Source organism: Telopea speciosissima, chromosome 7 (genome assembly GCF_018873765.1).
Source record: "Telopea speciosissima isolate NSW1024214 ecotype Mountain lineage chromosome 7, Tspe_v1, whole genome shotgun sequence".
Taxonomy (NCBI): Eukaryota; Viridiplantae; Streptophyta; class Magnoliopsida; order Proteales; family Proteaceae; genus Telopea; species Telopea speciosissima.
In genome coordinates, this window is record NC_057922.1 from 64,036,864 (window position 1) to 64,052,944 (window position 16,081).

General features: G+C 36.7%; 1 protein-coding gene across 2 annotated transcripts; it reads right to left on the reverse strand.

Moving 5' to 3' along the window:
* On the reverse strand, positions 1–4,793 carry LOC122666841 (thermospermine synthase ACAULIS5-like). Of its 2 annotated transcripts, none has more exons than XM_043862932.1 (10): positions 4,571–4,793; positions 4,314–4,380; positions 4,130–4,224; positions 3,942–4,038; positions 3,397–3,485; positions 1,705–1,861; positions 1,548–1,623; positions 1,390–1,448; positions 1,162–1,298; positions 1–328 (listed from the first exon to the last, which is right to left on the reverse strand). In XM_043862932.1, exons 1-10 carry the CDS (start codon positions 4,714–4,716, stop codon positions 247–249), a joined length of 1,005 nt encoding a protein of 334 aa, XP_043718867.1. In that variant the 5' UTR covers positions 4,717–4,793; the 3' UTR covers positions 1–246. The 2 variants fall into 2 exon arrangements, with proteins under 2 accessions (XP_043718867.1, XP_043718866.1); XM_043862931.1 differs by having other exon boundaries at positions 3,942–4,044.
* Between the last annotated feature and the right edge of the window lie 11,288 nt (positions 4,794–16,081).

The window sequence follows — 16,081 nt, forward strand, 5'->3', positions numbered from 1 at the left end:
AAAATTCTTTTATCTTTATTGGTCATTTTTATTTGAAGACCTACAAGGATACAACAAGCACATGAAACTAAGATTTGGTAAAGAACCACTAGTATTTCTGAAAGTTCCAAGTTTTTCTTGAACAATTAACTAGTTTCTTTGTATTTACTTGGATCGTATCTTGATTTTGCTGTCCCAACTCCCAAGCATCCTCTCCTCTATACAGGTGATTGCCCCTCCTTCCCCCTTACTGAAACTAAAGGGACCTCAAGCACGGCAAGCATTCTTCCCATGGCCATGGATGAACCTTGCATCTTCTTCTGTATAAATGTGTGTTTCGTTCAGCAATCTGTGATAGAAACTCAAGCATCTCCATTAACCATATATAAAGAAATGTAACTAATTTAGTAATTAATCTCATAGAAAAACTAAAACCCAATACAGAAATTAAGGGTGTCAAAATCATACCGAAACCGTTTACCCAAATCGAACCAAGCTGTTTACACCAAAACCGTGAAACTGTTAAACAAATGGTTCAGTTTTGGTTTTAAAACTGGGACTGTTTAGTTAGACGGTTTAAAATCAAACTATTTAAACCGATGGTAAACCATTTAAACAGAAGCAAATATTAGTAATAATAAACCATTAGTGCTTTCATCTATACAATTGGTTGTTGCTAAATTTGAAAACAATGAAAGCCAAATATGGATTGATAGAAGTGTATATTTGGAATTTGTAATAAAATAATTGGGTTGGATTCATTCAAATACATTGGTATAGTACGTAGTATTCAATGCTTTTATGAATATTTTGGTTTCTCTATGAACTAAAATCATGTCATTTTCAATGTGGTTTGTTGAGTACATTTAGCAAGCATTAAATTCGATGTAAAACAGACAAACCATTTAAGAACCAAGTATCTAAAACCGTGACTGAAACCATTTAGGGCTAATAAACCAAAACCGTTTACAAACCGAGAAACCAAAGCCGTTTACTAAATAGTTTTTGTTTTAATAGCTGAAACTGTTTAATAAATGGTTCGGTTATGATTTCACCTAAAAATCTTTGTACCGAACCGAGCCGAACCGAGTACACCGAAATCGAACCCTTTAACACCCTTATCAGAAATAGATGCTCCAACGTTAATTGATTTAGAAGAATGAGAATGGGTGGTTAACTTACGATAGGTGAACACTCTTATTCATGATAGTAGAGGAGATGAAGAAGGCGCCATTTAGGTAGAGTAGCTCCCCATCAATTCTTTCTTCAATCATACAATCAATTTGTTTGGCATCAAGATCGAATGGCTGGTCGGAGGCCTGGAATTGTTACTCAAGAATTAAGTATTAAATACAGAACACAGTAAAAAAAATTCTGAATGAAAGGTAATATTATTTTATAGTTTCTTACCATTACCCATCCCCATGTATCTGCAAAAGATGGCACATGAGCTGTGTATGCAAGCACATCTGCACAAAATCAAACATTTCAGTGTTTATTCCTACAAGATATTAATCAGATAAGCAGAGGATGTGTGAGCTTAAAAATTGAAGAATGAGAAAACCCACACTTAAAGACTTGTTTCAGGGTGTTATATATGGATGAGAAGACCTCCTTGTGGGTAAGTACACCTGCAGGTCCTGCCTGTAATTGTAAAAAATAAAAATGAAATCATAGACAAAGAGAAGCAGAAGAAGGTAAGTGGAAGTATATATAAATACCCACTTGAGTAACAAAGATTCCATTGTCGTTGAGCTTTGGCTTCAGCACGCTTTCATAGAATGATTTAGTGTAGAGCTGATAGCAAGGTCCTCCTTCAACTGGATCTGCCAAGTCCCCGACTATCACATCAAATTTCTCCTTACGTGACTCCAACTCCGCCCTTAAATCAAACATTAATCTCCTTCAATTAGTATTAATTTGAAGCTTTGCTCAATACGGCATAAGCTTAAACAAGAAATTTCAATTGACAATTCCAAATAACAACAAGAGGCCGCTTGTTTGACGAGGACTTAGGTGGAACGGTGAATTAGTGTGGGAAAGTGCAGATGTGGCATTTCAAAATCTCACCCCACCTTTGTTTGTAGAGATATCAATTCCAGGCCCGGCCCAGCAGACCCGATGGAGCCCGCCCAACATGTTTAGTAATCGGGCGATCCCGATTGGAGATTCTAGCCCATTAGGTGCCTGACTGGACCAACCAATTCCATGCCCGACCTAGCCCGACCAAGCTCGACCCTTTAACTTGTAAACTTCCGCTCTCCTTCCCTCCACATTTCCTTTTTTTGATTTGTTTCCAACATTGCATGGATGGATTTTGACAATTCATGGGCTGTTGGACCTTCATTAACCTCATGGCCCCACCTTCACTTTGCCCATATCTCCACCACTTAGCAATATTTTCTTCCTTCTTCCCCCTTACCATCATGTAAATGTAGGCAAAAAGACAAACTCATGGCTGAACTCATATCATCTATGCTCATCATATGGTGCCCACCGGGTGATCCCTCATGCCTGACCGCAGCTCAATTAGGTTCAAAATTGAGCCAAATTTTAAAATGTATGACCTTTGGCTCAATTTGATTTCAAAATGCATGTATGATTGCCCAATCTAGGCTTAGCCCACTTGGACCAATTGAACAATCCCCATATACCCAATGATGTAAATATGCTGATGATCCAATAATTTTTCTATGGTGCAATCCGATAATGTATATTATTAGTCTTTTTTTTTTGACCTTATGTTTCAATATTTTTTTAGGGCTACACCGTTTAAAGCTTGTTTAGATTTAAACAGGTCCATAGCCCGATTAAAGTCCGATTCCAATACCCAATTATAGCTCGAAGCTCGACCGAGCCCAATTAGATCCGGCCCAATTATCTAAACAGACAATCACGATGCAGGCTTCAAGCTTGGTTAAGCCCGATTAGACTGACCAAGCTTGACTGGTTGACACCCCTACTTGTTTGGTTAACCTAGGATGGTGAACTTACAAAAGATCAGAGAACACCATTAAATGCTTTGTCGGTTGATGTGGCTTTTGAAAATCCCACACTATGGTTATTGATCATAGAAAAAGTAAAAATCTCACCATTGTCCTACCCACTATACTCCAGTCCCATAACATTCCCACCCCATCCTGAATCTGGATCCGCTCCAATGAGCATCCGACGACTGGATTGGCTGGCACCATCCTTGAGAGCATGTCGGATGTGTGCCAGGCAACCCAGTTGTCGGATGCCTCCAAGGAGAGGAGCCTGACTCCCCCATCCTCCCGGTCAAACAAGAGAGAGGGATCTCATGTGTGACCCACACCATGAAAGCCGTCCCTTTAAAATTGAAACATTTTGGATTGGACACAGCAAACCAGGAGGGAATCAAAATCAAAATGCCAAATTTAAAAGCTAAAAACTCACTTGGCATCGTTGATTACAAGATGAAGCTTCCTGTCGTTAAACGCTTTCTGGTTTACCGTCAAATATTTACGGCAGAAATCGACGACCTCCTGCAATAAGCGAACACAGGATTTTAAAGAATGGCGTGTAAAGACTTCTTACAGGGGAAGCTAAATTGAGAGAGGTTAGTAGAGAGTTGAAAACCCTAATTATTATATCTTCTTATGCTTATCTCTTTCCTTTTAATTTTCTTCCTTTTTCGCCTGCTAAAAGGCTATCTGCTCCCAAACCTCCCTGTTCGTAGCAGAAGAATATCAAATCCTTAAAAAGGACATTACCTTTAATGGGTAAACTCGTCAATTTTGAATCTTTCTCCTCCATAGTGATATTAGTGGTGGGTAGTGTTTAGTGTTAATTAATGATATGATAATCCCAATTCAAACTAATCCTCAAGAAACCAATACTACCAACGGCAGAATTGTGGGACCCATTGGTGGCCAGCATTCTTTGTGGCCAAGACCTACTTTTCTTGATCAGACGGTTTAGATTACTATGATTTGTCGTACCTTATCGATATCACACATGATGACTCTCTCTACATTTTTGTGTCTCAGTGCTTCTCTTGCAGCAGAACCTTCGCCACCTCCCATTATGAAAACGGTTCTTGGACTGAAATAATTGAAATAACGAACATAAGAAATGAAAAAGGAAAATTAAAGGAGAAAGGAAAGAAAGAAATTTAATTTTAATTTACTTGGGATGGCATAAGAGAGGTGGATGAATCAAGCATTCATGGTAGATGAACTCATCAGTTTCAGCACTTTGCATCTTTCCATCAATCACCAAAATCTGTTTCGCATCAAGCAGAGAAGAAAATTAAGAGACATAGAGAGATAATAGAAATATAGAAAGAAAAAGGGGATTTAATAATCCCAAACCTTCCCGAAGTGCTTTGTGTCCAAAAGAGCAATGTCTTGGTATTCGCTGCTCCCTTTGTGCAGTTCACTGAAAAGTCATTTGAATCAAATTTACGACAAAACAAAAAAAAAAAAAAATTTATTTCTGGCATGAAATCGAAAACATAGAAGAGTAAAGAGTGGAGAAGGAAAAGAAAATGTCTAAAGAAATCAGATTCTGATTTGACCTAATTCTCAATCCCGAAAGAAAACCAGGAGAGATCATGGCATATATATACCTGTTCAAAGCGTAAGACCAATTGAGATAGTCAGCGATCTGTTCTTCAAACCAGCAGCATTTGTTGTGATCACTCTGGTGAAGATCATCGTGAACATTTGAAATCTCTTCAGAAGGAAAGAAGATTTCAACAGCTTCACTACCCATAACTAAAAAAAAACACAAAGGAGAGAAGAAACCAAGAAGAAATAAAAACCAAAAAAGAGGAACGACAAGAGCGAGCGACGAAGCAAACCAGCGAAGAATAAACGAGGAGAAGGAAAGACAGGAAGTATTTCCTTTTATAGAGAAGTTAAAGGAAAAAGAAAGAAGAGAAGCATTAAAGGAGATGAAACCAAAAAACGAAGAAAACGGGCACGCGTACTTGTAGAAGTGGGTTTTCCTTTGCATGAGTCTGGAGGAAACAAAAAAATTATATATGTAAAAAAAGCTAGGTGGGTAGTAAGCGTGGGATTACAATAGTAGGACCCAGACATTCACACGCCGAGGTGAAGATCCAACACGTGGAATGGGGTCCTACATTCCAAGTGGGCCAATTGGATTGGTGAGAAGTGGGTTGGGCGTTTGCCCTTAGGACACTCGTCATTTAATAATGTAGAGGTGGCATTGTTAAATTCACTGAAGAGGGACGGTTGTGAAAGAGAGGGGTTTTAGGGTATAGGTGGGGTCCACCACAGTGTGGAGGGGGAACAGGTTCTAGCATGGGAGGATTCCACTAAGTAGATTTGTGGAGTGTCCACTCCAAACCCCACCCTCTCTCTCTCTCTTTCTCTTTACCCGCATCATCATATCTTCGTGTATTTGCGTGCCGATGACCACATCACAAAAGTCAAAATTCCATACATAACCCTTGGTACCAAAAGGAATATGTCAACGCATTCTCTCTAGTGATATCAGCCGTTTTATTTATTTGAAATCTTGAATTTTAATCGGCTACACATCGCTGTCTGATCGTGTAGTGCGTGCACCATCACAGGGCCAATGAGAGGCAGTTAACTGAATCTGAATGAGAATTTTTAGTTCACTAGGGTAGGGGATGAATGGTAATTTTGCATGGTCCTATACTCCTATACTCCTATGAGCACAAAAACCATGGGGCCGATTAGTATTCTTTTTCTCTTTAATAATTTTTTGGAAGAGGATTTCCCACACTACCAATGTGGGGAATCTCCCATGCAACACCAATGGAAGTATAAGACATGGGTGTCATCAACATGGGACCCACAAAGTCAAAAGACGGAGAGGGTAAATAATAATAAGCCATGTGAGAGGATGTGTGATTTAGGTTATTAAACTCAGAATTGGGTCCAGTTGATTCTGATCCAATTCCAATTTGGATCAAATGGAATAAATTAGGAATTTGTCGAAATCTACTCGATTTTGCCCAACCTAACCCTAGTTTTGGGATATAAACCCACCGCTCTACTACCCAATTTGGCTAATCCGATTCTGATTCTTGAAACTTTGGGTATGGTACGTTGGCTGAGTGGAAAACATTGTCCCTACTTTATTTTAGCATGTGATAAAAGAGTCTTAACTAATCCACCAAATTTAAGCTCCATCAAACTCATGGATTTAGGTATTGATATCATATTGTCAATACACATCAATATCAACTACATCTATGACCAATATCAATACGATATCAATACATATTGGCTCATACAATAAAAAAAATAAGTTTTCCTTTTATCAAAAATTATATTTATACTCGAATCGATGATACAGACCAATACAGCCAACCAATATTGATGTCAATATTGATATACCGATGAGAAATTATCCTTTCCAATTCCCTATAGCTCAGCAGTGTAGCAGTGCTAGTGTAGATGTCTGACGCGTGGCAGCTTAGACATCCAATTGTCCAAATTCATTGACTATTTTGAATTCAGATTGTTGGATGTCCAAACTATCACGTGTTGAACATCCACACTAACATTACCGCATTACCAAACTATAGGGAATTGAAGAGGATAATAATCCCATGCCCATATCGATACACTGAACTAAAACCTAATAGGTGATAGGTCTATTACATAGATATTCTTCTTGGGGTGGTCCAACTAGAAAACCCACTCCCGAAAATTAAGGAAAATAATAATCTTTAGATAATTAAAAATTGTGTGGTCCTAATTGAATGACAAAAGGAATTTCGAATCAAATTGACCATACGAAGTTTGTTTCCTTAGATAGATGACACAACAAAGACTCTGGATAACTTGTAATTATGTGAATTAAATGCTCTGAACATTAATTATAATATTGTTCTTTTCTTTAGAAGTACACATGAATTAAACCATAAAGCCACACATAGCAGCAAAAACTGAAAAGAGTTCCCTCACACTCAAAGTCATTTCCCCATCTTTTAGCTTTCCATGGTCAATGAACAAATCCAGGCATCTTGAAATGCACAACCCAATAGAAAACCATGCCCGTATGAAGTGAACCAGTAAATTTTTGTTTTTTCAAGTGAAAAGGTGGACACACGACCATGATGTATCAATATGGGTTGGTCATGAAGTGTTTTTATATGGGAGGTGATGTTCCTAGAAAGCACAAGATAAATATGAACTATTTGTTTTTATGTTTTTTTTTTTTTTTAAATCCAATCGTCTATTCTAACTCAAAGTTGGAAGGATGCACATGAATGCAAGAATACCAGTGTATATATAAAAGAGGGTATTTGATTGAATTAGACTTCAAAATTTGACATGCGATTAATTTAGATCATGTGTGTTCTTTATCCAACGGTCGGAATAGATATATCATTTGTCCACATGACATAATATATGCTAATTTAGATCATGTCCTCTTTATCCATGGGTCAGGATGGACATATCATCTATCCACATGGCATTATAGATGTTTTGTGACATTTAGAAAAACGACAAACCTTTTTGACAATAATAAACATCACATTTATTTGTCTCAGAAAGTGTATAAGACTAGGAGTACGTGTCAGTTTCTAGCCTGAATCGGTTGGACCGATTGAAAAAAGTGAACCAAACCAAAAAGTTTTTGTTTGGGCTTTCAAGAATATGGAAGATATACCAAAACAGACCGGCCAAAACCGGGAAAACCAAATAAAAATTGAATAAAAAAAGTATATAGAAACATGTTTTTCTATTATTTTTAATGTGTGTAACACCGAACTGGTAACAACCTGATGATGGACCAATAGGAGCACAGTAAATCAACCCGATATAATGCCAAACCGGATTGAAACCAAACCCAAACTTTGTCATAACGGTTTGGTCAAATACGTACTAGACTAAAACCGGTTCAGCCTGACTCAAGTTGGACCAAACGGAGACTTTCGGATCAAAAGCTCTTACAAAAAATATGATGAAAAATCTTTTGGTTTCCAATTTCATTTTTCTAGGGTTTCAATTGATTCCTATCAATTTCGATCCGATTGGAAATGATATCAATGTAAACCAATTCCAGAGTTTAAAACTTGATCAAAATGTCTAAAGTGAAAGGGAAAAATATAAAATGAAATTAAGTTTTCCATTTTTATTTTAGGACAGAGTTTCCCTCCACCCACGGTGAATGGGATTCTATTCACCGCAAAGTGGGAAAAACAAAAAAGGATATCGGAAGGATATTTTGAAACATACTATAACCCTAGGATGGTGGGTGAACCACCCTTTATAGGTTTAGTCCTTTATTTTTTAATTTTTTTTCACTTGAAAGTTGATAGTGTTGACTCACTAAAGGCTATTTTAATTAGTTGGTTCTTGAGTTGATGAAATGAGTTGAAAGTGGGAGTGTTGATTGCTGTGGTGGTAGAGGAGGTTTTCAACACTTGTGGTGATGGAAGCCTCTTTAAGACCTCAGGCAAACGGCAAACCCCAATTCTGATTCTTAGTGGTGGACGCAGCATTGATTTCTGTCCCCATAGGCGTGTCTCATATAGTAGGAGTAGAAGCCCCCACCCAGTGGGCATTTGCACAACATTTCATTGGTGCGAACTACTAAGAAGATTTAAAGATGATTTATTCCTTCCAAAATGCTCTTTTCTATGGGCTGTTTTGGTCACAATTCTATTGCAAGGGCGGCTTAAGCTTACAATCATTTTCAGGCCAAGCTTTGAGAAAAGATTTCCCACTTTACTTTCTGATTTGTTCTGTTTCCCTGAGTCAAAAACTTTAATAATCGAAATGGAGAATGGAAAAAACCTCTTTCTCTTTGTGAGAGTCAGAACTTTTTCCTAGCTTTAACCTTTCATTTTCCACCAAAGTCAAGGACGATTCTTTGAGTACTGGGATAAAGTCAAGGACGACTCTTTTAACTTCAGGGATTTGAACGGCTAACCATGATTATTTTGCCTTGTATTGTTTATCTATTTCATTTGATCTTCCTTTTTTTTTGTTTCTTCATAAAATTCGTTTTGCTCTTCATTCTTTAGTGTGAGGGAGGAGAGAATTGACAATCGAAGAAGGGAATGATCATTTCCACCCCCATTCTCACCCTTTAGGAAAAAAAAAAGAGCCACTATTATTAAAACGGTGAAACTTTATTGTCACAAAAAGATCTACCAATGTTTTTTTCAAATAGCACAAGACATCTATTTTGTCATGTGAACATATGATATGTTCATTTCGACCATTGTATAGAAGAAAAAAAAGGTGTCAAATTTTGAAGTCTAATTCAACCAAATACCCTCTTTTGTATTCGCATCTATGAAGAGAGAATCTTTTCATCCATGTAATCTGACCATCTATTGGAATGAACAAAGGCATTTTGGATTAGAGATGTAAACGGATCGAATTCGGTCGGATAGTGGCATTTTCATATTCGTATCCGTTAATACTCTGACAGATTCAGATAATATCCTATTGGTTTTCGGACGGATTTGGATAGTTTTCGGATAGTGACTTTTTAAATACGGATTCTCCTAAATGGATATGAAAGCGGATCAAATACGAATTTTCGACTATCCGTTGACATCTTTACCATTTTTATTTATGATGAGGGTTAGGGTTGAGACTTGAGAGTTCAATAATTACCCTTTCTTCTACTCTTTTTAGTCTTTGATTTTCTCACATAGATATGTGATTTCATGTATCACATTGTATAAAACAATATATATAAACCAATAAGGTAACTTAAAAAGATAAACGAACACAAAGATATGTTTCAGATACCAATAAGGTAACTTAAACAGATAAACGGACACAAAGATATGTTTCAGATATTTTATTACCATCGGGATTGCTAAACGAATCGGATGATAATCGGTCAGATAGGGGGATTATCATATTCGTATCCGATTAGTTTCGGATGGATTCGGATTCTCCTAAATGGATACGAACACGAATCGAATACGAATTTTCGAATATCCGTTTACATCTCTATTTTGGACCTTCAATAATAAGGGGCGGGAGTTGATGATGGCATTCACTCTTTCATGAGTCCAATCATAATGTTAAATCATCTCTTCACTGATGGTGAAAGAAACCAAATTCAAAAATAAAAGCGACCCCTCCCCCCAAAATAAACTAGGCCTATAATGAACAATGAAGATGTTGAACCCCCCCCCCCCCAAAAAAAAAAAAAAGAATATGTTGGATTAATTGCGCTAAAGTTATAGGCACGTCGTGGCAAGATCATAGATCAATTCCTTGATAGATTTTGTGTGTTCATCAAACCCAATTTACTAATTATGTAATAATTAATTTGCATGATCAAGTGATTGGTTTGTCCTTAGGTTTATAGTTAAAATTTTTTATTGCTTGGGACAAAGTTGTTGTTAGGGTTTAGGGTTTAAGCACAAGGTTGCTTAATGCATTACACCCTAGGTATCTAGTTTGGAATACCCAGACTGCTGCCTCCAGCTAGTATATATAGGAAAACTAGGGTTTAGGTCAGATGGGCTAATTATTAGATTGCCCCTCACAGCCTGGGCATTAATATAAGTAGGATTATATTAGAACATATAAAGGGATATTACATAAATACCCTTACAATCTCCTCCTATGTTCTACATATATCCATTACACATGTATAGGAACCATTGTTCAATCAGTAATTGAATCAATATAAATTGAATATCAATAATCCAATAAATCAAAAAAGAAATAAGTAAACTTCAAGAAATAAAACTAGGGTTTTAGATCAAAACTAAACCCAACAATAAATCCGAAGTTCCACATGCAAGTGGCTAAACCAAAAGAAATAGTCAAAAGGAAAAGTCCTTGCAATCCATGTGACTTTACTCATCAAGTAAGTCATCCTCATCGAGATCCATATTCAACCGTTCTCCTCCATCTTCGCCATTCCCTGTAATTTGTCAAATATGAATTTCATAAGATATTATGAATTCAATCATTTGCACAATAGTATCTAGTTCAACAATAAGAACTTAGTACATTTCATATATGGCTGAAGGTAAATCAAAAAACAATAAGCATCATCATCAAGTTTCTTTACAAGAACTCGATCCTATATAGTCTCTATCATAAGGACCATACCATGTTTCCATTTGGAATACTGTATTCGTCATATCAGTCATAGATTTATATTGTATCATCAAATTTGGAATGGTACACCATACTATGAAAGACATGTCATCAAATTTGGAATGACATAAAGACTAGCACAATATCATTGAAACATATCAGACATTTTTCATATTCCTTTGTGGAATAACAAAGTAAGGAGACTTCACATGAAAATTTGCTACACCATCAAGTTTGGAATGGTTTCACAAACCCCCATACTGAGTAACCTAACTAAGTTATCTGAAACATGTAAACTGTCCTGAATGCTTACCAAGGCTAGATGAGATTCGAATAATTCAAAATAATATTAGGTTAGGTTAAGACCTGACTAAATGGTCTTTAACCCCATCTCCCCTGTAGTTTTGAATGTTCGATCTTTGTTCAATCCCTTTGTAAGGGCATCTGCCGTATTAACCTTCGATCTCACATCAATCAAAGTGATAATCCCTTGTTCTGTTCTATAATTCAGCATGGCCTGTTTCAGCCTGATGTGTCTTCTCTTACCATTAAAGAGTGAGTTATTCACAATCGTCTTTGTTGCTTGATTATCACAGAATATAGATATAGAGTTTAACTTCAAAGTCCTCAATGAAATATCCATGATCAGATCCTTTATCCACTCTGCTTCATCTCCCGCAGAAGCTAGAGCATAAAGTTTCGATTCCATAAATGATAGAGCAATACTAGTCTGTCTTTTGGATTTCCATGCTACAGCTGCTCCTCCTAGTGTAAATACATAACCACTGGTGGATCTGCTGTCTCCCAAATCTGAGCACCAAGATGCATCAGAATATCCTTCCAAAGTTGGAGGATGTCCATTATAACATAAAGCATAACCTTGAGTACCCTTAAGGTATCTCATCAGCCTCGAAAGGACATCCCAATGCTCTTTTCCAGGATTACTAGTGAAACGACTCAGCATGCCTACCGTAAAGGCTATGTCTGGCCTAGTGCAACTCATTGCATACATGAGACTACCAATCAGTTTAGAATAATCTAACTGATTCACGGTGTCACCTGTGTTAGGTTTCAACCGTTTGTTGTAGTCATAGGGTGTCTCAATCAGTTTACAATCACTGTATCCCCAACTAGAAAGTAGCTTCTTAATGTAATGAGTCTGACTAAGGATGATCCCTTGCTCACTGAAGCTTACTCTCATTCCAAGAATGGCTTAAAGCATTACACCCTGGGTATCTAGTTTGGAATACCCAGACTGCTGCCTCCAACTAGTATATATAGGAAAACTAAGGTTTAAGTCAGATGGGCTAATTACTAGATTGCCCCTCACAGCCTGGGCATTAATACAAGTAGGATTATATTAGAACATATAAAAGGATATTACATAAATACCCTTACAGTTGTGCATTCTATTTATATGGCTGTCATACTGTACATTAGAATGTGCTCTAACTGGTAGAAGTATAACTAAACTAGGCCTATAATGAGCAATGAAGATGTTGAACCCAAAAAAAACAAAAGAACAATGAAGATGCATGATCAACTCCATTCGGTGGCTTTATGATCTCTGTGTGAATGAAGCTACTGGTTGTACGCACTCCCCTCATCAGTAAAATCCCCGTTTACCAAAAAAATACTGTACATTCTTAGGAATGGAGATTCCAGGCACAAGTGTAAATGTGTGCATATTCAACTAGATCACATGAGAATTTTGAATGGATTATTGTTAGTTGTTTAAGAACAATTTTTTTAGGGTGGAGGGTGGAGGGTGGAGGGGAGAAAGAACAAGCTTTATATCAATGCTAAGTACATGTGAATGATATAGATGCTCAATTAGGAATCTGCTTTTCTGTATGACGGTGTACCCAACCTTTTTCCTTAAATAATTATTTCATATATACATTATAGATAACATTTTTGTTTCCATTCAATGGTTCTGATTTTTTTTATAACGAAGTTACAATGGACCAAGTGGTGATTCTAATAAATTCTATGTTTGTAGGTCCATTATGCAATATAATAAAATGAAGAGCTTTAAGTGTTATTTCTATCTCTAGGTGTTCTTATGTATGAATATCTTTATTTAAAACATTAACATACATCGAGATAAGGGTGTCAAAATCAAACCGAAACCATTTACTGAAATAGAATCGAATCGTTTAAATCAAAACTATGAAACCGTTTAATAAATGGTTCGATTATGGCTTCAAATATGAGACCGTTTAATTAAACGATTAAACCGAACCGGATCATTTAACTGAATAAACTGTTTAACACTCTTAAATGTACATAAATATGCCAAAATCAAATAAAACTGTTTACTTAAAACGAATCAGTTAAAATCGAAACCGTAAAAATGTTAAATAAATAGTTTGATTAATGTTTTAAATTGAGACTATTTAATTAAACGGTTTAACCAAAATCGGACCTGGGATACCCAAGTGACTTGCAAAGAGTTAGGTGTCAATTCTATCTCTAGGTCCTTATGTCTCTCCAGACCGAATTTCCAGACCATCATTCTCTCCCTCTTCTACTTTTTGGGGAGTTTCTTGTTAGGGTTAGGGTTTTAAGCACAAAGTTGCTTAAAGCATTACACCCTGAGTATCTAGTTTGGAATACCCAGACTGCTGCCTCCAGCTAGTATATATAGGAAAACTAGGGTTTAGGTCAGATGGGCTAATTACTAAATTGCCCCTCACAGCCTGGGCATTAATACAAGTAGGATTATATTAGAACATATAAAGGGATATTACATAAATACCCTTACAATCTCCTCCTATGTTCTACATATATCCATTACACATGTATAGAAACCATTGTTCAATCAGTAATTGAATCAATATAAATTGAATATCAATAATCCAATAAATCAAAAAAGAAATAAGTAAACTTCAAGAAATAAAACAAAGGTTTTAGATCAAAACTAAACCCAACAATAAATCCGAAGTTCCACATGCAAGTGGCTAAACCAAAAGAAATAGTCAAAAGGAAAAGTCCTTGCAATCCATGTGACTTTACTCATCAAGTAAGTCATCCTCATCGAGATCCATATTCAACCGTTCTCCTCCATCTTCGCCATTCTCTGTAATTTGTCAAATATGAATTTCATAAGATATTATGAATTCAATCATTTGCACAATAGTATCTAGTTCAACAATAAGAACTTAGTACATTTCATATATGGTGAAGGTAAATCAAAAAACAATAAGCATCATCATCAAGTTTCTTTACAAGAACTCGATCCTATATAGTCTCTATCATAAGGACCATACCATGTTTCCATTTGGAATATCGTATTCGTCATATCGTCATAGATTTATGTTGTATCATCAAATTTGGAATGGTACACCATACTATGAAAGACATGTCATCAAATTTGGAATGACATAAAGACTAGCACAATATCATTGAAACATATCAGACATTTTTCATATTCCTTTGTGGAATAACAAAGTAAGGAGACTTCACATGAAAATTTGCTACACCATCAAGTTTGGAATGGTTTCACAAACCCCCATACTTAGTAACCTAACTAAGTTATCTCGAAACATGTAAATGTCCCGAATGCTTACCAAGGCTAGATGAGATTCGAATAATTCAAAATAATATTGGGTTAGGTTAAGACCTGACTAAATGATCTTTAACCCCATCTCTCCTGTAGTTTTGAATGTTCGATCTTTGTTCAATCCCTTTGTAAGGGCATCTGCCGTATTATCCTTCGATCTCACATCAATCAAAGTGATAATCCCTTGTTCTGTTCTATAATTCAGCATAGCCTGTTTCAGCCTGATGTGTCTCCTCTTACCATTAAAGAATGAGTTATTCACAATCGTCTTGGTTGCTTGATTATCACAGAATATAGATATAGAGTTTAACTTAAAACTCCTCAATGGAATATCCATGATCAGATCCTTTATCCACTCTGCTTCATCTCCCGCAGAAGCTAGAGCATAAAGTTCCGATTCCATAGATGACAGAGCAATACTAGTCTGTCTTTTGGATTTCCATGCTACTTGCTCCTCCTAGTGTAAATACATAACCACTGGTGGATCTGCTTGTCTCCCAAATCCGAGCACCAAGATGCATCGAATATCCTTCCAAAGTTGGAGGATGTCCATTATAACATAAAGCATAACCTTGAGTACCCTTAAGGTATCTCATCAGCCTCGATAGGGCATCCCAATGCTCTTTTCCAGGATTACTAGTGAAACGACTCAGCATGCCTACCGTAAAGGCTATGTCTGGCCTAGTACAACTCATTGCATACATGAGACTACCAATCAGTTTAGAATAATCTAACTGATTCACGATGTCACCTGTGTTAGGTTTCAACCGTTTGTTATAGTCATAGGGTGTCTCAATCGGTTTACAATCACTGTATCCCCAACTAGAAAGTAGCTTCTCAATGTAATGAGTCTGACTAAGGGTGATCCCTTGCTCATTGAAGCTTACTCTCATCCCAAGAATGGTGTCTACCACACCAAGATCTTTCATGTCGAATTCTTTGGACAAGATTTCTTTAATGTCACTCACTACAGAGAGATCAGAACCTAGAATCAACATGTCGTCTACATACAAGCAAATAATCGCGACCTTGTTTGACTCAGACAAAAAATAAAGGCACTTATCCGAGTTGCTGGTTTGAAAACCAAAGCTCTTTACTGTCTTGTCAAACTTCTCATGCCACAATTTAGGTGCTTGTTTAAGACCATAGAGAGATTTGTTTAATTTACAAACTCTTTTTTCAGAACCTTCCATGACAAACCCTTCAGGTTGGTTCATGTAGATTTCTTCTGTTAGGTCTCCATTAAGGAAAGCCGTTTTTACATCCATTTGATACACAACATAGTGCTCAATAGATGCTATGGCAAGAAGAATCCTTATTGTTGCCAAATGGCAGACCGGGGAGTAGATGTCAAAATAATCTATCCCTCTCACCTGTTTATAGCCCTTAGCTACTAATCGTGCTTTATACCTGGCTATAGACCCATCCGGATTAAGTTTCTTCTTCAGTACCCACTTACACCCTATTGTCTTGGCCCCTCTAG

Coding starts and splice junctions, on each gene's coding strand:
- LOC122666841 (XM_043862931.1), bottom strand. CDS start 4,716: ATGGGTAGTGAAGCTGTTGAAATCTTCTTTCCTTCTGAAGAGATTTCA. Junction 4,225..4,313: donor ACACAAAGCACTTCGGGAAG/GTTTGGGATTAT, acceptor GATGCGAAACAG/ATTTTGGTGATTGATGGAAA. Junction 1,299..1,389: donor ATACATGGGGATGGGTAATG/GTAAGAAACTAT, acceptor TAACAATTCCAG/GCCTCCGACCAGCCATTCGA.